This window comes from Camellia sinensis, chromosome 6 (assembly GCF_055761805.1).
Source record: "Camellia sinensis isolate YWXY chromosome 6, ASM5576180v1, whole genome shotgun sequence".
Classification (NCBI taxonomy): domain Eukaryota; kingdom Viridiplantae; phylum Streptophyta; class Magnoliopsida; order Ericales; family Theaceae; genus Camellia; species Camellia sinensis.
This window is the reverse complement of record NC_138966.1, coordinates 46,591,194-46,617,039: the sequence shown is the minus strand read 5'-3', so window position 1 is coordinate 46,617,039 and position 25,846 is coordinate 46,591,194. Positions and strand designations below refer to the sequence as shown.

General features: G+C 42.6%; 1 protein-coding gene across 1 annotated transcript in view; it reads left to right on the top strand.

The window, feature by feature from the left end:
- LOC114317552 (uncharacterized) overlaps window positions 1–25,846 on the top strand; it is a 60,970-nt gene that overhangs the window by 32,675 nt on the left and 2,449 nt on the right. The window contains exons 2-4 of the mRNA XM_082873783.1: window positions 18,842–19,125; window positions 19,216–19,466; window positions 24,287–25,564. Of these exons, the coding sequence (XP_082729909.1) occupies window positions 18,842–19,125; window positions 19,216–19,418 (487 nt within the window). The 3' untranslated portion in view covers window positions 19,419–19,466; window positions 24,287–25,564. The remainder of the gene's footprint in view (window positions 1–18,841; window positions 19,126–19,215; window positions 19,467–24,286; window positions 25,565–25,846) is intronic.

The window sequence follows — 25,846 nt, the reverse complement described above, 5'->3', positions numbered from 1 at the left end:
CGGCCGGCCACTTATTCCTGCAGCCACCTGGTTTTTGACACGTGTCCCCGTGAATAGTGTTTTTCTCTCTATAAAAGCCTCAACTTCGGGAACATTCATTTCATCTTAGTTTTACACAAAGATGGAGGCGTTTCTCGCGGAAAATCTCACATCTTGGATCTCTTCTCTAGATGGCTCGGAAAAGCTGAACTTCTGGGGTTTCGGCTTGAATGCACTATTCACGCTGAGCCGTACCCCGCTACAGCTCCCTTTTCTCCATGCCGCGGCAAGGTTCTGGAACCCAGTGACGCACGTTTTTAGCTTTGGCGGCCAAGAGATGTGTCCCACTTTCGAAGATTTTCAGGTTTTGATGGAGTCTGAATGCTCTGAAGTGATCTTGCCCCAGCTCCGTTTTGGCCATGCTCAGGCTTTAGGGCGGATGTGTGGGCTCACTGCGCATGACGCTCGATCTCTGATCTGCAGTGGGGAACTGGACATCCTCGGCTTGATCCATCGTTTTTCTGACGCCGGTGACCGCAGCAACCATTATTGGCAGGGTTTCCGGTAACACGCCCTCTGCTTATGTTTGTTGTCTCACTTTCTGCTTTCCTCGGGCTTCGGCGGGGCTAGCATTCGCCTGATTGAAGTCGCCCAAGGCTTGAGAGAAGGAAAGAGCTGTATTGCCATGACCTTGGCCGAGACACTGATGGGCTTAGATTCTGTCTATCGCCGGGAGGCGACTAGGTTTGCTGGGAGTCCACTGCTGCTGCAGGTAATGTTTCCCACCCAACCTTACATATATATTTGCTCACATCACTCGACCCTCAGGCTCGGTTTTTCTCATAAAACCCTTGTCTTACTTTTCTCTCATCGTACATCTCTCTGTTCTTTATTCTCTCATTTTCCATCCCTCCCCTAGGTATGGTTAATGGATAAGTTGCAAGTTGTGGACTCCTGCCCGGCCTATTCAGCTCGAGGCTACTTCTTTCGACAGCGCCTAGTCAATGCTCTTGACGAAAGGTGGTGGTTCGATTGGATGTGCAATTTGTCCGCAGACGGCATTGCTTGGCGTTGTCCTTGGCTCAACCTCCCGGCAATGAGCTATAGTATGTCCCGGCTGATTGGGATCCAATTGATTGGTCTAACCCACTGCGTATTCTATTTTCCGTTCCGGTTCCTGCGTCAGTTTGGTCATGATCAGACCTGCCCACCGGAGGGGATTGAGTACCCAGCCGCTTTCCCGATCCAGGGGGCACAGCTTGCCCGATATGCCACAGCATGGAGGACTAGAGAGCTCCTGGCCCCTGCTTTCACTTTCAGTTGCACTTTGTCCGATGGGTGCTTGGATTGGCTCAATGAGGAGGCACAGGTTGGGCCTAGCTTGGCATCAGATGCTTCGTCCAGCTCTGGAAGGGGGCGCAGAGATACTTGATTCAACTATGCCCCAAATTTATTGCTTATTTAGCATTTTCAAGTTTTCTTTATGAATGTACTAAAAAAGCAACCTCGATTGTATATAAGAGCAGGAGAACTCGGTTTTGAAATCAATGAAATTGAAAGTTGTGGTACTGAAAATTTTCCGCTTTGGTCCAAAAACGGTCTTAGTTGTAAAAAGATTAATTTGACCAAAGTCGACTTTTATCAAAACTTTTCCAAACTATTTTCGATGTGGATCAGAACTGGACACGCCGAAGATCTGTCACTGAGATGCACAACCCCAGATCCCTGCAACTAGAAAGTTGCCCCCAGTCTGAAGAACAATGCGGCACTTCATGGCAACGGAAAGTTGCCCCTTGTCTGAGTAACTTTGCACCGTCGCGGCAACGGAAAGTTGCCCCTAGTTTGAACAGCACTGTACCGGAGATCACGATAAATGCTGATGGATAAAGATGGCTGAGATGATCGAAATGGACAGAGTTGATCGGGGAAAAGTTTATGGCTGAACTTCAATGTGAAGTTGCCTACGTATCCCAAAGATGGGAATCAAGCCTTACGTAGTTCAGGCCAAGGTTCACTCGAGTATTTTCACTCTCCTTTTGCGCTCTAACTTTTGCCAAGGCCGCCCTTTGCGGGTTTTCAACCTTGCGAGCTCAGTCTTTATATTTTCTAATTTTTTGTGCTCTGACTTTTGCCTAGGTCGCCCTTTCGGGTTTTCGGCCTAGCGAGCCTCTCAAGGGTAATATTTCTTCAACTTGTCCATATTGATCGGTTGTGAGAACTCCAAGCCATCTAGATCCATCAGAACCACAGCTCCACCTGACCAGATAGCTTTGATGATGTAAGGACTAATCCAATTGGGTTTGAACTTGCCCCTTGGGTCGTGGATGGGAGCTCGGTTGTCTTTGAGCACCAAATCTCCTTCTTTCAGATTCCTGGACTTAACCTTCTTGTTGAAAGCCCGGGCAATTCTGCGTTGATAGCCTTGGATGTGGTACAGTGCTTTCAGTCTTCTTTCATCAAAGAGCATGAGTTCTTCGAATCTGCTTTGCTGCCAATCTGCTTCGGCTATCTGGCATTCAGCCAATACTCGTAACGACGGAACCTCAATCTCGATGGGTAGAACAACCTCCATTCCATAGACCAATGAATATGGAGTTGCTCCAGTAGAAGTTCTGATTGAAGTCCTGTAGCCCCACAGAGCAAATGGCAGCTTGTCCAGCCAATCCCGATAGGTTCCCACCATCTTCTGCAGTATATGCTTGATATTCTTGTTGGCGGCCTCAACCGCTCCGTTGGTCTACGGCCGGTATGTAGATGACTTATGGAAAGTCACATTGTATTTTTCCAACAAGTCTATCACTTCTTTCTTGAAGTGGGAACCATTATCTGAAATTATCTCGTTTGGCACCCCGTAGCGACAGATGATGTTGTTTCTGATGAACTTTGCGACGTGCGACGCCTTCAACACTGCGTATGATTGGGCCTCGACCCACTTTGTGAAATAATCTATCGCTACTAGGATAAACTCATGCCCGTTTGACCCCTTCGGGGTAACAGCTCCGATCACATCAATTCCCCAAACGGAAAATGGCCACGGGGACGTCATGTTGTATAGCTTGGACGGCGGGATGTTCATGCGGTTTGCATGAATTTGACACTTGTGGCATCGCCGAACAAAACTAATACAATCCTCCTCCATGGTTGACCAGTGGTAGCCCTGTCTGAGGATTTTTCTGGCCAGCATTACTCCATTCATGTGTGCACCGCACTCCCCCCCATGGATGGCTTCCATCAGGCGTTTCGACTCTTCAGCTTCTACACAGAGCTTATGCATTCCCAGATGACCCCTTTTGTACAGCTTTCCCCCGCAAATAATGAACTGAGCAGCCATTCTTCTGATGGCCCTCTTATCCTTGGCATTTGCCCCTAGTGGATACGTCTCCTTTTCCAAGAAGTTCCAGATGTCGTAATACCAGGGGTTGCCGTCTTGAGCCTCATCTATGGCGGAAATCGACTCGTATGCTGGCACAAACTTCTGATCAATAATGACTGGACGCATCCGGACTCCGGACGGGATGTCTATCATAGAAGATAGAGTTGCTAATGAATCTGCGAACCTGTTGTTCTCTCTTACGAGGTGGGTGAAATTTAGCTTCTCAAACCGAGGAATTAACAAATCCAAGGTTTGGTGGTAAATTATCATCCTTTCCTCTTGACTTTCCAATCTCCTTTTGCTTGAGATACAACTAGGTTTGAGTCCCCAATGACGTCCAACCGTCTTGCCCCTAGTTCTAGGGCTGCTTCCAGGCCAGCAATACATGCCTCATACTCTGCCTCATTGTTCGAGACTTTGAACCGGAGCTTGAATGCTAAAGGGATACGAGAATCGTCAGGCGCTATCAGCAACACCCCTATCCCATACCCATACTGGTTTGACGCTCCGTCAAAGTACATCGTCCAAGTTTCATCTTCGACGTGTAGGATGGCTTCATCTGGGAATAGGTACTCAAACGCTTCATCCCCCTCAACCGGGTGGTCGGCAAGGAACTTCGCTACCACTCTCCCTTTTACTGACTTGCGCGTTACATACTTCAAATCAAATTCGGAGAGCAACAGCAGCCAACGAGCTAGCCTACCTGTAAGTGCTGGTTTCTCGAAAGGATATTTGATGGGATCCAAACGCGAAACCAACATTACAGAGTGAGCTAACAGGTAGTGCCGCAGCTTCCTAGTTGCCCATACCAAGGCCAAACAAGCCTTCTCCAGCGGTGTATAGCGGGTCTCGTAATCCAGTATCTTTTTGCTCAGATAGTAGATGGCCCTTTCCACTTTGTCTTCTGACTCTTGCGAGAGCATGCAGCCCATGGTAGTCTCAGTTACCGAAAGGTACAATATCAATGGTCTCCCCAGCTCTGGTGGTGACAACACGGGTGGGTTCTATAGATATCCTTTGATCTGCTCAAAAGCTGCTTGACATCGGCCGTCCCATTGGAATTTCTTTTCTTTCTTCAGGAGACCAAAAAGTGGTTCACAAGTCAAGGTTAATTTAGAAATAAACCGTCTTATGAATTGCACTTTACCCAGAAAGCCTCGCACCTCCTTTTCAGTCCTTGGTGGTGGCATTTCTAAGATGGCCTTGATTTTGGAAGGGTCGACCTCGATGCCCCTTTGTGTAATCAGAAACCCTAGCATCTTCCCTGCTGTAACACCAAACGTGCACTTCTGGGGATTCAATCGCAGCCGAAACTCTTTGATCCTTTGAAAGAATTTTAGTAAGGCGGTGTAGTGGCCCTCTCTTTCTTTGGACTTGACAATCATGTCGTCCACATACACCTCGACCTCTTTATGGATCATATCATGCAATATTGTAGTTGCTGCCCGTTGATACGTAGCTCCAGCATTTTTCAACCCGAATGGCATCACTCTATAACAATATGTACCCCACGGGGTAGTGAACGCAGTTTTCTCCTGGTCTTCGGGTGCCATTACTATCTGATTATAGCCTGAGAAACCATCCATAAACGAAAGCAAGGCGTGTCCTGCCGTGAAATCCACCAATTCATCAATGTGTGGCAAGGGAAAGTCGTCTTTCGGACTGGCCCTGTTCAAATCTCTGAAGTCTACACAGACCCGAATTCTGCCATCCTTCTTTGGTACCGGAACAATGTTGGCCAACCAAGTTGGGTATTCAGATACCAGCAGGAACCCTGCGTCAATTTGCTCGGTGACCTCTTCCTTAATTTTGAGAGCCCAGTCCGGGCGGATCCTTCTGAGTTTCTGTTTGACAGGGCGGGCCTCGGGATCAAGAGGGATCCGGTGCTGTACAATCTCAGGATCGATTCCAGGCATGTCTTCGTAGGACCACGCGAAAACATCTTTGAAATCTTTTAATAAAGCGACTAAGCGCTCGCGCTCCTCCGAAGACAACGTGGACCCGATCTGGACCAGCCGCGGGTCCTTCTCAGTACCAACATTCACAGTAGTGATTTCATCCATTAAAGGTTTAACAAATCTTTCCTGCTCTTGATCAATTAACCGTTGCAAAATCGGAGGAATTTCTTCCTCGTTGTTTTCATCAAAATTTTGAAAATCCTGATTTAAGCAATAAATCAAAGGCAGAGAAAAATACTCAGAAACCACATCCACATCATTCTCATTAAATATTTCCAAGCCGTCAGATTCCTCTATTACAACAGACTCAAAAGAAAATGAAAATGACGACCTAGACAGGACTGTGGCATCCGGGTTATCACCCACAGGAATACCAGACTCAGACTCAGTCGAGCTGGAATCTGATTCCGACACACAAGATTCGGTGGAATCAGATTCCGGCTCACTACCTGACCCGGAGCTGCTAGATGAAAAGCCTTCTTCATATTGCCAGATGAGAGAAGGTGCGATAGATGCATCCAAGATCGGCGCTGGAAAGCCCGCAGCTATTTCATCTCCAATCACAGAAACCGAAGAGTTATCCCCCAAGCACTCTTGGCCGATCGGAGGATCTGATAGTAGACACGCCAGTGCTACCCCCATTTCAAGCTCTGTGCTCTCAGGATCCACTGGTCTACACTGCTCAACCTCAGTTGGTGGGTCTGTCTGCGCTTCGGCAACGTCATCCCCAGATAATTGTATGTCGAAGAAGATTTCAAAACCAGGCACGCGCTTCTTCTCCGCGTTCAGCCATGGCTCTGGGAAGCCGCAGAATGGAAAATCTTCCCCCTCCCGGACGAAGCGTCCGTTTAGGGTACCCCAGATGGGCCTATGCATTAACTCCAATGGCTTCCCAGCCTTCTTTGCTCTGGCCCTTCCGGCCATTTCTTTTCCTTTCCTCACCCAATCCTCTTTGGTGGGCAGATAACCTAGTCCAAAGGTGTGAGGGTTGTGTGGCACTTCGGCCAACACTGAGACGCCCTTCCGGCCGCTTCTCCCTAATCCCATCCCAGGGGTATGTTTTAGCTTGTTCATGAGGTAGATAGATTGAGCACTAACGTACATACCCTCATTCACAGCCATGACATTCTGCACTACTTGAGCCTCGGCCAAAGTGAACCCCGACAAAAACACATCCTCCGTGCCGTGCTCGATCTCCAAGACAGGTGTGGACACTTCCGGCGACGGATGGATTGATGAATTCCCAAAAACGATCGCTACCCCTTTCCTGTGAGGGTACTTTAGCATCTGATGTAGAGTGGAAGAGACTGCTTTGACCTGGTGCAACCACGGTCGCCCCAAAAGTAGGTTAAAGGTTGCAGGAACGTCCAAGATATGAAATTCAATGCTGTGTTGTCCTGGACCAACCTTGGTTTGAATTTTAACAGTCCCCATCACTTCTCTGCTGGTATTGTCGTATGCTCTGATCACTTGAGTAGTTGGGACGAAGTCCACGGGCTTCAACCCGATTGCATATGCCGTTCTGGTCGGGCAGACATTAATCGCAGATCCGGTATCAACAAGTACCACCGGTATCCACTTATCTCTACATTCCACAGAAATATAGAGAGGTTTGTTATGATTTGTGCCCTCGGGCGGTAGTTCCTTGTCCGAAAAGGTTAATGCCGGGGAACCTCCTCCCGGAAAAACCAGCCCAACCAGCTGTTCAGGCGTGGTGTCTATGGAGAGTTTGGACTTGTCCATAGCAGACAGGACAGCTTCCCTATGTACTCGTGATGCCATTAGCAGTCCCCAGATGGAGATGTCTGCTTGTATCTTTTTTAACTGTTTCAGCACAGCTTCATCTTCAATCTGCTTCTCCTTCTATTTCTCCGCTTCTCTATCCTTCTCGGATGCCTCGGGTTGGTCCAGGTGTGGGGGTTTGAAGTACCGCCCACTTCTCGTCATATGGTCAACCTCATCGAGGTACCAAGTGTCATCCGGTTGATTATTTCCCCAGTCTTCATCCGTGTGGGCAAGACATAAGTCATCGTCTTCCCACCACATTCCGTCGGCAGCCAACAGACACCTGTCTGGCTCCGGTTTAGTTGCACTCGCAGTACTCCCTGTCCACATGCTCGCAGCATTCTCTATCTTCGTGCACACAGCACTTTCAGTCCCCTCAGGGCCTTTAGCTTTCCTAATTCTCTCAGCCTCCTCAAACTTTTCTCGTTCCAGCTGCATCAGTACAGCTGTTTGTTCAACAATTCCCGTATCCATAATGCCCATGTCTCTAGCGGAATTCTTAGCACCGGTGCTCTCCGGCGATACAACTTGACTTTCGGCCATTCCGGCCACAGTTGATACCTCTGCCCCTGACGGGCTCTGTTCTGGTTGGGCTTCCCCCACTTCATCTGGTTGATCCTCGAGCCATCCAGTGGCCTCTGCCGATTCCTCATGGTCGAACCAGTTGATTGACGCATCCCTCGGTTCGTGGTCATCGAAAAATTGCAAGTTGGCAAAGTCCTCCTCTACGGCTGTTAGATCATCTGCCCATAGCCCAGATCCATCCCCCCGGATCATGCATAGCTCTCCTGTCTCTGGCAATTCTATACCTAGCCCAATTCGGCTCGTTGATAGGATGTACTCGCTTGGATCATAGGCTTTCCCAGCAAAACTCTGTCCAGTCCCAGATTCAACAATCTCATTCTCTCCCAAAATCTGCCCTGCCCTATCTTCGATGGTCACCACCGTCGGTTCTGGTTGGGCTTTGGAGATGTCCACCATGCACAAGAAGTCAGTGCAATCGGGGAGGAGTACCTCCGGCTTGGGTAGGTGGGTGGGTGTGATATAGATACTGGGATCGTAAGATGCGACCCCAGTTTGGATAAAATTAATTCTGTTGGGAGGGGGAGGTTGGTTATGTGGTGGGAGAGGGTTGGTTGTGACATTGGGTTTATCAGGAGGCGCGATCACCTGTTTGTCAATAAGATCCTGGATCTCATGACGCAATCTGTAACACCGGTCGGTGTCGTGACCGTGTTGTTGGTGATACGCGCAGTACTTTGCTGGGTCGTGAGAGGGAGGGAGTGGGTTCGGTAGTGGCTTCGGCTCCAGGGGTTTCAAATGTTTTTTCCTGATCAATACCCCTAGAGCTTTGGACAGGGGCATATATAGTGGGGTAAAGGTTCTTTGGCCTCGCGGTTGGAATCTGTTGGTTTGTGTGTTGCTTCCGGACGCGCCGGAGAAGGGCGTGGCAGCCATGGGCCTTGGAGGGGGAGGGGGAGTGGTGGTGACCATACTAACTTCCGAGGCTCTCGTATTTGCAGCGCCACTCGGGCCCGCATTGTTGTTACGGTTGAAGGTCCTCCTCGGTTGTTCCCTGTCGTGGTCAAACAGACCTTGTTTCATTGCATCTTCGATTTGCACCCCCATCTCATGTAAATCTACGAAAGTAGGAAAGGGGACTACAATCATTCTCTGCATCAACTTTGGGTGGAGATTGCGCACAATCATCCGGATTTGATCTTTGTCAGTGGGCCTTAAAGTCATCATTGACGCCTTTGCCCTCCATCGGATCACAAAGTCCGAGAAAGTTTCCTTGGGCTCTTGCCTTGTCGTTTCAAGATCACGAGTTGTAATCTCGATCTGAGTGTTGTACGAATATTGTGCGACAAAGGCCTCAGCCATTTCATCCCAATTCCTTTTCACTTCATCTTGTAATTTTGCGTACCAGTGGGCGGCCACACCCGACAGGGTTCGGCCGAATAGTGAAAGCTTCTGTGGTCGTGTTAGGCCCATTGGCCGCAAAATGTCTGCAAACAGTCGGAGATGGACCATGGGGTCGCCGGACCCGTCAAAGCGGTCGATTTGTGGCATTTTGAACCTATCGGGGAGTGTCACGGCCTCCTCGGTATATCCGTCTTCGATATCCGGCATAGCCTTGACCCCTTGGGATTTCTTGAAGAGTTTCTCAAGTTTGCTCAATTTCAGAGCTGTATGATCAACCTCGAACTCGAAGGGAGAGTCGGGGCGATTGGGTGCATGGACCTTGGACAGTTGTGGTGGAAGCGGGGGCAGAGCTGGCCCCGTTGGAAGATTCGTGTCCTCTTGTAAGTTTTGGACATTCGGCAGGGTATTCTGGGCATTTGGTGGGGCGTTCTGAACAGTAGGTGCCTGCTCAGGTAATGGAGCCCCTGCCGGAGGAGGGACTTGTTGTGAAGCAGACGCTGTATTCTGTTGTTGCAGTCTGGTAATCAGCTCAGCCTGCTGGGTCATAATCTCAGCTTGTTGCTTAGCGAGTTCATCCCGGCGAACGGCATCCTGCTGCATAGCCCGCATGGTTTCTTGCATTTGGCGCATCATCTCCTCAACTCCTGTTGGTGCCGCCATATTATTTTGATCTATCTGAACTACTGGCAGATCTGTCTCAATGGGGATCTCAATCCGACTGTTCTATGATGGGGGAAACCACTGTTCTGGTGATCTCTGTTCAGATACACTGCGCTTTTTCTGCTTTCTTCTGGTAACAGGGGGTAAAGAATGGAACACTGGCTGTCCGTCGATTAGATCCTCAGATCGATTGAGTCGACGACCTCGTGTCCAAAGTGCTTGGGGAATGCTTGCTGTGTTGGAAGCAATTGTGCTAGAACTGACCTAGTAAAAGATAAATAAAGCGAAAAGGAAATAAATAAACAGATAAACGGATAGCATAACAGCTTAAAAAAAATGCATGACACACAGCCGGGCATAATCAACACACAGTCAATAAGCTGAATACACACTGTCCTCAAACACTGATTATTATCCCTGTATCACTGTCCCCTAAAACAGAATCTGACATCCACAGATAACTAATTCTCAAATACTGGCTGATGCCTGCAGGCCTGATACCCATAATACTGAACTGATGCCCGCAGGCCTGATACTGACAATACTGAACTGATGCCCGCAGGCTTGATACCCAAACTCATATACTGAACTGATGCCCGCAGGCCTGATACTGAAAATACTGAACTGATGCCCGCAAGCCTGATACCCAAACTCATATACTGATACATGCATTCCTGTAGAGACGCACTCTAAAGCACATAACAGATAAGTGAGAGCCAAAACACCCCTATGTTGGGGTAGGGTTTCCCTGTCCTATTTTGTCAGGAACTAGGGTTTCACTACGCACAGAGCGGTTTCAAACAACCTATAAACGGGTAAACAACCTGTCCTAATTTGGAATGGTCACTATGGATCCGAATATGCACTAGGTCGAAAGGTCAAAGAGGGTGCCCCGGTAAAACCGGGGTTTGTGTTCCCATACTGGCAGAGCCCACAACCGGTCAGCCTTATGGTCATGCCTTGACAAGACAAGCCTCCGGCAAACCGTTCAGGAATAGCAGATGGCAAACACGGTGTCCTAGGTGCACCAATGCAAATGCAATGCAAAGAAACACACAAGTGTAGTCAAAAACAGATATCATGAGTTCGAGTCAAGTTCTCTAAATCCCCAGCAGAGTCGCCAGAAACTGTAACAAGCCCGCGGGGGACCTCGCTACAGCTCGGACTCGACTTGTAGTCACGGTTCTAAATCTTGAACCAAAGAGTCCAAATCTGGCAAATCGTTTTGAGAAAACAGATTTTGAAAGAAGTGCCAAACATGGACTGCTTTGCCAGATACAGAGTCGCCACCTAAATATTTTATTTTGGGAAATTTAGGAAACCCTGACTCGTTGCCAAAGGCCACGTGTCCGTCATCACCAAAGTTGCCTCGGCTCGGGAACTTGGGTACGATTGGGGAAGGTCACTTCGTGAGCACCCCCGCTCGCCCGGTCATAGACCGGCCTCTACTAACCATGATATCTATTTTTGAAAACATTGTGAGTTCTTATTCCGGTTATTAGCCTAGGTTACTATGTGATGCGCACAGCATACAAGTATAGACTGGATCGCCTGAATTGGAACAAAACATTTCATGTTCGCTTTTTTGAAAATGGTTTGCTACCCGCAGGTAGGCTTAAAACATTTGATGATTTATCCCAATTTAAGTAACCCAACCTTCACCCACAGGCATTCAGGCAGATATATCACATAAGCAAATAGTCTCATGGTAAGCATGCTATCATGGCATTCACTCACACGCATGCAAGGATGCTAAAGCATAAAGCTCACCGGGTACTCCAAGCCAAAACAAAAACTACATTAGAAATCATGCATGATCCTAAGTATACAGAAATGCCTAATGCAACACATGCAAAAATGCAAACTATAGCAGGCTCGGCTATTCTAAACACGGCATGTGGAATGCTACAACTATCATGTATTCAACTTGGAATTGAAAATACAATGCAGTTAGTATGATGTGCCGAGCCCGGTGCATGCAAAACAGATGAATGAATGCAAACATGCTATCATACTGTATGCTAATTTAAACATGCCCTAATCTAACCATCATAAGCGGATAAATAAAAGGGAGAAAGACGTGGGGCTGGAAGACATACAACACACACACGCACACTTATTACAGTTGTGCCCTCGCGCAGAGGGTCCGAATAAATATACAGTCCCGAATAAAAGAATATTACAGTCCAAATATTACAGTCCGAATAATATACAAATTCCTAATTAATTAAATTAACTAAGAAAAACTGTAAAACTGGCGTGCAAGCCAAGGACTACCTTGCTCCTGATGAATGATGCATGTCTGGGCTGCCTTGCGCGGAAATCCATTGGGATGCCCCAATTAGCCTCTGTTTACACCTTTTCTCGAAATGCGCGCCAAACTCCAAAAAGTTGCTGATTCTTCATTTTGCTGCAACAGAGAGCAGGAAAGGGGCATGGCAATGTATTTTCACAGATATATGCATGCCTCGATCCTCGTGCCACCAATCACGCATACCAAGGCATGATGGCCGAGGAGTCGAATTGCACAATTCAATATAGAATGAATGCACATGAAAACACAACAAGACCTAACTCCATCATGGATGATCCGGAGTGTCGGTGACTGGGGAATTAAGACACATTCCGTCACTCGGAGTACGAAATGCACCTCGTTTCCCGTGCCCGGGCTAACTCTTATTCCGAACACAATGCAATATGCATGACATGCATGAAATGCAACTAAGATACAATCCTAACATACACAATGCTATGGAATGACATGCCTCGAAATACGTGCACACGGGCACGCAAATCGAGGAAATGCATGAATGCGATCTAAGATACAACCTAGTATGCACAATGCTATGAAAATGAGATGCCTCGAAGTGCGTGCACACGGGCACGCAAATCGAGAAAATGACGTACGCAATGCAAATGACATGGAAATATGATATGGGCTTACACTAACATGAGAGAGCCTCAGCCACACTCACATAAGAGGCCGATAGATGAAAATGAAGTGCCTCGAAATGCGTGCACACGGGCACGCAAACCGAGGCAATGACATATGCAATGCAATGGCATGAAAAATGATATGCAAGCATGCTAATGGATTTTCAGCAATGAAACGTGGGGGAAAACGATCCCGAAATGAGGCGAAAACATACCCGATGCACGGAATAGTCCCGAAACACGAATTTTGGCACCCGAAATGGCCTATAGCTATACCAAACATGCAAAATTGGTACATGAAATGTAAAGACAGAAGCAAGGCAGCCCCAAAGTTAGCATTTTACTTGTACAAATCATGGCCAAACAGCAAACCAAGATAGGGCAAAACTAGCATGCAAGAAATGGCCCTAAACATGGAATTAAGAAGCAACTCATAGCTGATGTCCTCAAACAGGTTAGGGCCCTTCAACAAAGTTGAAGAGGGGCCCAAAATATGATGTTTTCCAGAACTGTAAAAACCCCAAAAACAAACACAGGTATGGCTGCACTCCTATGCAAGAAAAAGGGCCAAAAGGTGGCCAAAGAGGCAAGTGGTATATGCAAAGCCCAAACTGAAAAATTCCCTTCTACAACATTGAAGAGGGACCAAAAATATGACTATTTTCAGAACTGTAAAATGGCCAAAACAGTATACAAACATGCTAGAAATGCAATGAAAAATGAGGCTCAAAAGTGGCTATAACATGAAGTATGCAAAATATTCTACAAACAACCAATGACCCTCAATAAAACATGAAGAGTGGGCCAAAATAAGACTATTTTCAGAACTGTAAAATGGCCAAAAACAAAAGCATGATAGGCTAACAAAACATGCAAGAATGGGGACCAAAAGAGAGATATAACATGAAGTGGCATATGGAGGTCCCAAACCGTGAAAGACCCTAAATGAAACATGAAGAATGGACCAAAATAAGACTATTTTCAGAACTGTAAAATGGCCAAAAACAAAAGCACAATAGGCTGCCATAGTATGCAAAAATGGGACCAAAAAGGGAGTATAAAGGCAAGTATAGCATGGAGGTCCCAAACAGTGTTGATCCCTTCTTCAATGTTGAAGAGGGGGTCAAAATAAGCCTATTTTCAGAACTTTAAAAACTCCAAAACAGATCACACACAAGCTAAAAAAAACCATGCAAGAAAACGGTATTTTAGAGGGATAATGAAGCAAGTGCAAGATGGAGGGCTCAAACAGGGTTGAGCCCTTAATGAGACATGAAAATGAGCTCAAAAGAAGGCCACTTTTAGTTATGGCTGGAGCTCAAAGCAAAAAGCATAGATGGCTAAGAAATATTGCAAAGAAAAGCTAAAAAAAAAGGGAATGGCAACTCACCCTTGGAGACAAGTCTTTTGTTGCTTCTTGGACCAATTTTGATGACTCTAAGTTGCTGAAATTCTTCCCCTTGCTGCTGAAATGGAGTGGTGGTGGTAGAGCTTGGTGGTGATGAAGAGAACAAGGTGTAGGACTTAAGGATTTTTAGGAAAATGAGGAAGATGGAGGGAGATATGTGTATTGAGGCTTGAAGACAATTTTTTCCAACCCCAAAACCTGATATTGCCTGCTGGTTATAAGGGCCAAAAAGGGGGTGTAAAGGTGGGGGAAAAGGAGGCCAACTTTTCCCCACAAAATATCCCCCGGATATTGATATTTTCTGGGGGATAAAGCCATACAGCTGTAAAGTGAACAGTGTGAGGATTACGGCCGGCCAAGTATTTTGGTTGCAGGTGGCCGGCCGGCCACACCCCCTAGCCGGCCGGCTAGGGGTCAAAAGGGTCAAGCTGGTTTAGTGGCCGGCCACCACATGATGGTGTCCTCCCATGTGTCCTCAACACAACCATGTGGTTAAAAGTCCAAGAAAGTGGCTCAAGGGTGTTCAACATTAGCTCGGAAAGAGGGGTTCAAAAGGGTCAGGTGGAATTACTGGCCGGCCACCATTTTCTAGGGTCCTCCCATGTGTGTACATCACAAATATGTGGTTCAAAGTTCAAGAAAATGGCCCAAAGGTGTTCAACATTAGCCCGGAAGGAGGGGTTCAAAAGGGTCAGGTGGAATTACTGGCCGGTCACCAACTTTTAGGATCCTCCCAAGTGTGTACATCACCAATATGTGGTTGAAAGTTCAAGAATGTGGCCCCAAGGTGTTCAACATTAGCCCGGAAGTGTGAAAAACGGGCGTCGGAGGGCGTCGGAGGATATATAACTGGTTGCTGCAACAATTACTGGCCTCCCACCCTTCAGTGACCTTCCCAGTGATAAAACAGAGGTACCTGCCAAAAGTGAACGAAAACCGTTGCAAAACGAATGTTCGGGGGCCAAAACGCGCAGTTCGAGGTCCCGAAAATGGGCTGTTAAGCACCGAAAGTAGCATTCGGCCACGAAGTGGGTTTCTCAGACCCCAGTGTCCCTCAAAAGGGAGAAAATAGGAAGTATGCCAAAAATCAGAGCAAATGGAGATGGTTAAGCTGTCCCGAACCGAGGCACACGGCCAACGATCCCGAAAATCGAGAACCGGACCCCGAAATGGGCAAAATGGCCTACGGCCACCAAATGTAGCCTACGGCCACTGAGAGATGGTCTACGGGACCTCTCCCTCCCCTCGGGGAAAGAAACAGAGAAAACCGAGTCTGGTTCGCAAACCGAGACAAGGCATAGAAGAGGGTTCGGAAATCCGGAGGCAGGGCTTACGGCCGCGACTCTGAGACTTCTGAACGAGCACGATATGCAACGTCACCAAGCGCTCAATCGGTAATGTCTGAGTCTTAAGGTCGGTCAAAAATGGGGTGTCTACAGTATCATGTCCGGTGGACTACTAAAGGTTATTTGGCTTGTCCCACTTGTAATAAGGACGCATCATCACAAAGGTTAACAAGTAAGATAGGGTACATAGGTGCTCGTCGTTTCTTGCTCGAGAACCATAGATGGCGAAGGAGCAAGTTGTTTAACGGACAAAGTGAGGTTAGGTGCAGACCGTTGGAGTTATCACGGGAGCAAATATTAGACCAAATTGAGACTGGGACATACAAGCCATTTGGAAAACATCCAAATAATAGGAAAAGACAAAGGGACGAAAATCCAGTGTTGAATTGTGCAAAGAGAAGCATTATGTTTGAATTTCCTTACTAGAAGACGCTTAAGCTTTGACGCAACCTTGATGTCATGCACATAGAGAAGAACATTTGTGACAATTTGATGGGGACATTATTAAATGTAGATGGGAAGAACAAGGACACAGAAAAAGCACAGATTGATTTAGCAAATTTAAAAATTCGGAAGGAGTTACACCTACAGAGTCGTGGTGATGGGTCATTTGTAAAGCCTCCAGCTATGTACACATTATCCACGAAAGAAAGACAAGGCTTTGGAGCTTTTTTGAAATCAATAAAGTATCCCGATGGTTATGCAGCAAACATCTCCAATTGCGTGAATACTGACAGTGGCAAAATCTCAGGCCTCAAAAGTCATGATTGTCATGTGCTTGTACACCGACTACTTTCGGTTGGGATGCACGGGTATCTTAACAATGAAATTGGTACGACTTTGTTTGAGTTAGGAAATTTCTTCCAACAACTGTGTTCAAAGACGTTGAAGGTGACAGATTTACAGAAGCTAGAGGATCAAATCATACTTGTGCTTTGCAAGCTTGAGAAGATTTTTCCTCCAGCTTTCTTTGATGTCATGGTTCACTTGGTTGTTCATTTGCCGCGCGAGGCAATACTTAGAGGGCTAGTGCAATATAGATAGATGTACCCAATTGAACGGTAATTATTTATGCTCTTACCATATCACTGTCATCAACCTTTAATGGTAGTCTATATATTGTCAATGTAGTATGGACATAGTAAAAAAAATTTCTCTTGTAGGCTACTTGGAATGCTAAAAGGATTTGTTGCCAATAAAGCTCATCCTGAAGGATCAATTGCAGAGGCGTACATTTCCAAAGAGTGTACAACTTTCTGCTTGATGTATCTTGATGGATTTGAAACAGTGTTTAATCGAGCAGAAAGGAATGATGACGGTGGTGATCATGGCTTAGGGTTAGCCATCTTCTCTCAAAAAGTTCATCCATTTGGTCTAATCAGTAGGGCACCAAACGTGCCTCTCCACGAACGAGAGATGGCTCAATGGTTTGTCTTATACAATAGCTTTGACATGGAACAATATCTAGAGTATGTTTTCAGGCCTCAAAAAAGTTAAAAAAACCATTTATGTTTTGCCTGATTATTCGTAATCATGTCTTACTTATCTACTATTCTTATTAATTAGGGAACACAAGAACATTTTGCAAAATGGAAGTACATGTGACACCACAAAGAGGCAACGGGATGAATTTCCTAAGTGGTTCAAAGAACGTGTAAGACATACCTATCCATCCAACATTTGAGCACATTATGCTATAATCAACTTGAACAAAGTAACATAACACGTATTGCTTATGTAGATAAATCAGTTGTGGAATCAAGGGTTGCCGGAAGCAACATATGAATTGTGGTCGTTGGCCAATGGTCCTAGTGCAATAGTCAACACATATTTGGGATGCATTTCTAATGGTGTTCAATTTCATACCATCGACCATGATAACCGTCGTAAAACTCAAAATAGTGGGTTGGTTGTAGAAGGGGAGCATGAAGGTCATTCAATGCATTTCTACGGTTACTTGAGGAAAGTGTGGGAAATGACATATTTGTTTAGACATTGAGTTGTTTTGTACCAATGTGAATGGTATAACACCGGTAACAAGAAGACTTGTCTCACGGATACACATGTCACAAGTGTCGATGTAAAAAGTCGATGGTATGAACATGACCGCTTTGTATTCCCAGCTCAGGTAGTACAAATATTTTGCGTTAATGATACCAAATTAGGTGGGAATTGGAAAGTTGTAGAACGATTCCACCATCGAGGAATATGGAATGTGACAGAGATGGATGGTTTCCCTGATGATGCTCTAAATAGTGTGTTCCAACAAAATGAAACCACCGAGGTTGTACCAATTGTGGACGGAAATGGTATGCAAGTTGAAGGCGGTGGTGATCAAGGGGTTTTGTGTAAAGATGATATTGAAGGTGAAATTATTCCAAATACAATGGTTTCACAATCTCATAGTCAAACACAAGTCGAGGGTGTTGCTGATGCTTTCATTTGTGATACCGACGAAGATGACTTCATTGAGGACGATGATGAGCAAGAAGAAGACGAATTTGACATTGTTTAACTATATAAATCATGACATAGAACCTTGATGTATTTAACTATATAAATCATGACATAGAACCTATATGTATTTAATTTGCAAAATGGGAAATTCTGCATCATGCGCTGACAGTTTTAACCTGTGAACTGCTGCTCTGGTTGTTGTTGTGTTATGGTGCATTTGATTTAGAGTGTGTTCTGTGCTGTGTGTCTGCTGTAGTGCCTGTTCTGTCTGTCTGCTATAGTGTACATACCTGAAGGGCTAGCTGTCTGCTGTAGGGCCTGTTCTGTTTTTGCTGATGTATTGATTTGTGGTGCCTGATTTGTTTTGCTTTGCTCATGGCTGTGTATCTGTTTTGTTACTGTGTTGGCTTAAACAATCTTGGTGCTTGGAGTGGATGTAGGGCTGCTGTAGTTGAAGGCAGTGTGTTTGGTATGATTGCTGGGCTGTAGTATTTCATGGCAGTTCTGTTTTCTTTTGGATTCTCTGCCTGAAGGGCTGGTTGTCTTCTCTGCCTGTTCTATTTTGGTGATCTGTTTTGGTGCTTGGAAGGGCTACTGTAGTGCCTCATCTGGTTTTTATTCATGGCAGTGTTGTAGTGCCTAATCTTTCTGGATTTTCTGGCTTTATTTGCTTTGTTTGCTTTGTGTGTTGGTCTCTCACCAACTAGGAGTTTGGAGCTTGTTATAGCTCCAAGTTCCTCTTTATTGATGTACTTATTCATATATTTCATCAATAAAGTCTTCTTTTTTTCGATAAAAAAAAGAAAAAAATATATGTCATCAATATCACTTGCAAATTTACGTAGATGGATTAATATATATGTATGAAATTAAGATTTTCATGGATGTTCATTTCTTAGTTATTATATTTGTTAATTGTTACTGTTGATGTATATGTATGTGTTCACATTAAAAATTTGTGCTTATCCATGTGCTCATTGTGCACTTTGCGTTTGATTATGTTAAAATGTAACAGAATGGCTCCTGCAAAGAAGATGCGCTGTTTACCACCACCGAAGAAGGCATTACTTGAACCCTACTCACCCTTAACCGATACATGTACACCTTATCCTGAAGGTCTTGCAGCAGATGGATTTGAGCCTATTGGACCATCTCTGCCTGAAATTAATGTGTTGTCAGGATCTGAGACTATTGCACTATCTCCGTCTCAAACTAATGCACCGCATGGATTTGAGATTTGTGAAGCATCTCCATCTGAAACGCATGCACCATCTCCTCAAAGTCAAACAAGTGGCGCAGGTAATTAAATATGTTTCATCTACCTTCATTTTATCTATTGTTTATATTTTTACATTAGTAAATACACTAATAACATTATCAAATATGTAGGTGCATCTTCATCAAGGCGAGTGTGGGGACCAACAATTGGAAAAACAACAGCAAAAAGAGTTGCCAACAATAATGAAAACAAGCTCCACATTGCAATCACTGAGACATTCAATGCATTCGAGGGTGCGCTAGCGACCCCAGGAGCTAATGAGGTTGACATTCAGATTAGGAGGATGTGCCCCATTCAAGGCGTTAAAAGTTAGACTGTTGCTGATCCTGCAACAAAAGGGGCTGTTGTACAAGCTGTCCGGGTATGATTTAATTTCTTTCATAGTATGTGTGGATTATGGAAAAAGTGCAGTTTTCATGTGCATGTAGGATGGGAATTTGTTTTCTTTGTTGGTTATGAAAGCTTGTCATACACAGTAAAACTCAGCATATCTCGTTTCATAACAGTTTTACCTAAGATATTTGCCATTCTGACCCTCTGATTCATAATGGTAATCATGGTACCACCTCAGGAATCGTAGGGCAGAGAAACAACGGAATTATAGGGTGTTAAGGAATTATGAGCACTGTATTGAGTTTGCACTAATGCCATTTGTCATACAATACTAAGAATGATTGTTCTTAGAGCCCTCTGGCATTTTTGTCACCATATATTAGGATGTTGATTCAACCCTTATGGATTTTACACATCATTATATCTAATCTTATGTGCAATCTTTATCCTTTTAATGTAAAGGGAACTATAGCCTAATGGTGGACCGTAGAGTATCTAACTTCTAACAGTATTTTAGAAAAAAAGAAGAAAATGAAAATGAAGAAGTGATGTAGATTGGTTCTGCCTAGCCCATTGTCTTGTTTTATTATGCTATTGAGCTGTTGGCCTGTTGCTAGTTGACAGGTTCATATGAATATGTCTATTAGTGTAGCTGGGCCTAACATATTAGCAAAATAATGAATGTGTATTTTAGTTATTAGCAAAATAATGAACGTGTAAATAAGTTATTAGTGGTTGATAGGGTATTTCGATGGTTATATTAGCAAACATGCTTCCGAGAGATACAGATTTATAATTTGCTTGGAAGCATGGTTTTAGACATATTTCAGGCATTAATCTGTTCTCATCACCTTTTGAATTTGCGCTACCCTTAGTATAGAATGTATGAGATTTAGACTAGGATTGCTCTGTGGTTGAATCCACACCTAAAGGATTTTAATTTCTCAATCCATGATTTCATCTGTATTATAAGACAGATCAGATTGTGCTGTAGAGGAGCATTGATGCAATGAGTTGTGATGAGCCCACTTAGCTGGATGCAGAGCAGCTCTGTTATGCTATAGTTTTTAGGTGTTGTTCTGTTTGCTAGTGAAAGGTCTGATGATCTGTTGTTGAACTATCTCGTGATCTGGTGTTCTGTGGCTAGTTAGTCTTGTTTGAACTATCTTTTAGTCTATTTGGCTTGCTGATCTGTTCATCTGCTATCAGTCCTTGTGTTGGTCTTGGTGCTAGTCTGGTAGGTTATGGTGACTATTAAGAGGGTGTGATTGCTGAACTAATCTGTTGGTAGTCTGCTATTAGTGGCTAAAAAGCTGAACTACTATGTTGATTGAACTATTAGTACATTAGTTTTTCAAAATATGAACTCACATATCTTCTTCATGTTATCTGTGCTCTTTAATTGATGATTGAGTATCGAATTAGCACAATAGTTCTAAAATTATAAATTATACTCTATCCAACAGAAGCCTTAAAATGAATCACAACAATACTTTTAGTATTTAATATTTTAATAAATATTATTAACTTTTCTCATGCAAATTTCCTATTTATGCCAAGAAAGCATTAGTGAATCAACCAATAATCTTTGCACCATACGAATGGCTAGAGTTTATCCATCTATTTTCTCAAAAACCAAACAAACCAGTAGTTTTAATATTATAAGATATTAACACTTTTTATTTTGATGATCGTTTAACAGTACTTACAAAAATTAAAGTTAAAATAAAGTCGTCTAACCATCCAGAGACTACTAGTCCCTTCCAGATTGACCCCATATACCTAATTAGGAGGTAAACATGTCAATTTCAATGAACATAAAAATACAAAATCAATACAAAAGTAAATGATTAATATATAGTGAAAAGAAAACTAGATTTTAATATTGATCATGTGGCTTGGAAGAGACATGATTGTTAGGGCTTCGTATAAAAAAACCCAAAAGGAAGAAAATTAGACATTCATGTTTGAAAAATTATGATCAAGAATGTCTTCCAGCCTGTTATAACATGAACAACATATCAACAGAAAACAATATACCAAGCATATATTATGTGTACCTATGTGCATATATACATCTATGATTAAATGCATAGTGTATGCAAAGCTACTTAACTAATACATTTTCTTCTTTCTTCCTCTTCTTCTTCTTTTTCTTTTTCTTTTTTTATTTATTTATTTTTTATAATCTTTTCATGTCATCAAAATGACCTAGTGCATATTTAGTATGTTAATTTTGTAGGCAAGTAAGTGAAATTGATAGTCATTTCTCAACCACTTTCTCTCTGCTATCTATTCAGTATGCATATTTAGTATCCTTTTTTTTAAAAAAAAAATTTAATTTAGTTTTTTTTTATAGATTTTTTACACAGGTATTGTGTTATTTGTTTACCATGTTGTGACTATCATTCATAGATAAATTATGAAGAATTGATTTCATAGATAAATTATGAAGAATTGATTTCTTTGTTTACCATGGTGTGACTATTATTTAGTGATGTTTCGAAGTGTAACCTAACTCATTAGGTTGGTTTTTATATAATATTTTGATGTTGCCAGGTTCACATTTTCCATGTAATCTTCTTGTTGATAGTGAATTTAGCATTTATTTAATCCGATGAAGCAGCCGACATCTTCCCGTGATTAATTTTAGGTGTCACAATGAGTTAAATGACATTTCTCAATAATAGGGTGAATCTTTGAGACTATAGGGTGAATCTTGGAGAATATGGGGTTATGATAGTAATGAAGATTATTTGATCTAAACACACCACCTCAAGGGTCTCAATTAGAAGATCTCCCGGGCTTCTTATTTTTTATATTTTTTGTTTTTTTATTTTTTTCCACTCAAAATGATTGATAGATTCCCTTTTAAGTGTGCATTTGGATTTTAAATTTGAAATAAGAGGATTTGACACTAATCATTAATAGGGAATAGCTCAAATTTAGATTTGATAATTTAGATATAGATTTTATTGTTGAACTTGATGTCTTTAATGTGATAGACTTGAAATAAAAATGTAGTAGTTGTTATTTTAAATCCTTCATACTGAAGTTGTACAAAGATACTAAAAAAAATACTTTTCTTTGTTCCCTTTCAGATTCCCAATAAAACTATAGTAACAAACTCTCCTATACTTTTGTGAAATTTGACCTTAAATTTCCTTCATTTTTAATCCATCTATCCAAAAAGAGTCTAAATTTGTTGTCATTGAAATGATGCAGATTTTTACCCCTTCATTGTGAAGACAGATTTGATTTTTTATGAAGAATTGAACCAAGAATGTGATATGACATCCACTAAAATTGTAACCAAGCTGTTGATTAAAGACTGAAAAAGATCAAGAAGATCTACTCCCAACACCACACACACACAGCAACGGATATATGAGCTGAATAGTTCCAAATCAAGAACAAATAAACCAAATTTCATAACACTTTTCTATGATCAATCCACAAAAATATTACTTCAAAAAAAAAAAAAAGAAGGATTATAACCAAATCTCAAATTGAGATAGGAGGAGGATCAAATATATAAATGAGATTACTAAAAACAAATTGCATCATTAGAAGGACCATAATTGAAAGCTTGTGCATTGACTGCTCCATTGATCTCTTGTGTGCGTGTGTGTGTGTGTGTGTGTGAGAGAGAGAGAGAGAGAGAGAGAGAGAGAGAGAGAGAGATTGGAATTGGCAAATACAAGGGAGACTGGATAGGGATATATAAGGTTTGTTGCGAGGAGCATTCAGCAACAGATGTGTGTCAGTTTTAATAATGGGATAAATTAGTTCATAGGTTCTACTACTAAAATTTTAGCGATACTGATTCATAGGTTCTACTACTTTTGAATCGTAATAAAGATCAAATTAGTTCATAATAAAAACACACAAAATCCTCATAACCAAAAGTCAGAAAACTATGGTTCACATAACTAGATTGTCAAAAAAATATCATTAATTAACAAGAACTGCTGAGGATTTCCTTTTAACTGTAATTTAAAACAATGAGAAGAGAAGCAGAGCAGGCCATCCAGAGGTTTAAGAAAACAAAAGAGGGTTAAAAAAACAAAAGATTGGTATATAGATGTTTTTTGTTATAATTGAAAAAACAGAAAAGGGTAAGCTGGAAAACTATTCCTGTGGCTGTGTTATGGTTTATTTGGAAACAGAGGTATGGCAGCATCTTTAATGGCACACAACTAGATCTGGTGGAGCTGTGTGAGGTCATCAAACTCAGGGTTGCTGCTCTCCCAAAGCTCACTTTGTTTTGGTTCTTCATGAGGATCCCAGTTCTGATGTTGTGGCCTACTGCTGTATAGAGTTAGAAATGTTGCCTACTGCTGTTCTGTTGCCTGCTGTTGTGTGTCACAGGGGAGTTTTGAAATGCCTGCTATTGTATTGTTTTAGGGGACTGCAGCAGAGGGGTTTCTTGCTGAATTGTGTTGGTTCGGTCTTGTTTTTCTATAGTGGATATTTTAATAGTGAAAGGGGTGATTGTTGCCATTGCTTGATCCTTAGAAATGTGTTTTGTTGTGGATATGGGTTTTTGCAGTCCTTGGGAGGACTTGTTTAGAGATTGGTTTTTTTATTGCCTAGGAGTTGATAAATTTTGCACCTAAGGTTTATGAAGTGATCACATCATGATGTTCTTTCTTTTTCATTAAATTTTGCACCTAAGGTTTATGAAGTGATTTTCATTTATTAAATGTGTTCTTTCTTTTATGAAGTGATGTTCTTTTTCATTAATTTTTGCACCTCGCTGTATTTAGATATCACAAAGAAACAACATATTTTCAGTGTTCACATTACATAATTGCAAGTTTCTTATTTGGTTTGCATTGATTATAGGATAAATTTGAAATAGGGGATAATTATGAGGACAATGCACTATCCCAGCAAGTTGTGGAAAAGAAGTGTAACGTGTTGCATAAAGATTGGAAGTGCAGAATGAAGAAGAAATGGGAGAAGCTTGTGGATGCGGGAACTAATCCCTATGCTCATCCATACACAAGACTCAGATTAGATGATTGGAAGTATTTGATTGACGAAGTATGGTTAGATCCTGCAAACAATTATGTTATGATTTAGTTATATAATAATAATGTATTATTAACAAGCTCTGTGAAATCATATAGAATGAAGGATCAAATTATCTACCTATAAATGCAAAGTATTTGACCACCTTCACAAGGCTTCTTAGTACTGTTATCATTGTTTAACTATATATGTCACAAACCCTTACAATGTGGATTTTTGTATCTAACCATGACCCCAAAAAAATGACTTAGTACTTTAACTATATATGTAATAAACCCGTACAATGTGGATTTTTGTAGCGTCGCTACGACGCCGGCAAAAAGAATAGGAGCAAGCTATCCTACAATCACATTAGTGGGCTGCGATCTTTTCCAGCAGCGATGAGTATTGTGGTGAGATGTATTTCGTTGATTTATTAACTTTATCCACACTTATTTAACGAATTAACCATATTAATCAAGGAGTGTTATCTTTGGTGTTTGACATATCACAGGTGAAGGAAAATGGTGGATTGTTGCCAGATCTCTGTAATTTCTACAAGGACACTCATCAAAACAAGAAGACAAAAGAGTGGATTGATCCTATATGCAGTGATTTACATGCAAGCATATAAATCATTTGGACACTTATACATGCAACTTTTGTGTTTGTCTTATACTAACAATATTTATATTTTACAATTATAGGAGCAAATGACAAGGGTGTGGGATGAGTCTATCGAGTCTGGAATGTTGATGAGACAAGAGGATATATCAAGAGTGGTTCTTCGTAAGAAGAAGGGATACTTGAGAGGATTTGGGGTTGGACCAAAGCCTTCTTCTTGTGATTCTGGGTTCTCTGCTGCATCACAAGCATGTGACGAGCAATTGAAAAGGCTTACATCCGAGTTGGAGATACTGCGTGCGGAGCAGCAGAGCAACCGTGAGGAGAAACAAAAAAAAGAAGAGGAGCAACAAATGAAAGAGGCAGAGAATACAAGACAACGTGAGGAGATGCAGCGGCAGCTTTTTGGACTTCAGAGCATGTTGGCGCAAGTTTTGGAAAATCGCAATCCACCAAATTCTCGACAATAGATAGTCATGGTAATTGGTAAGTGTGTTAAACCATATTTGATTATACTTACGTTCAAAGTAAAGGCAAATAAACGTTTGATGAGAATATCATAGAGAAATGGTTGTCTTTAAACTAATTTTAGTTCAAAATTTAAAAGATGGAATTTACAGTTTAGTTTATGTTGACTAGAAAAGAAACTTCAAACATTGTAATGTTCCACTGATCCAAGGATGAATAGTTAAACTAGAATTTTTGTCTGTTCCATGGAAACCAAAATGTGATAAAAAAAAGGCAAAAACGAGCCAGTTGGGGCAAAAA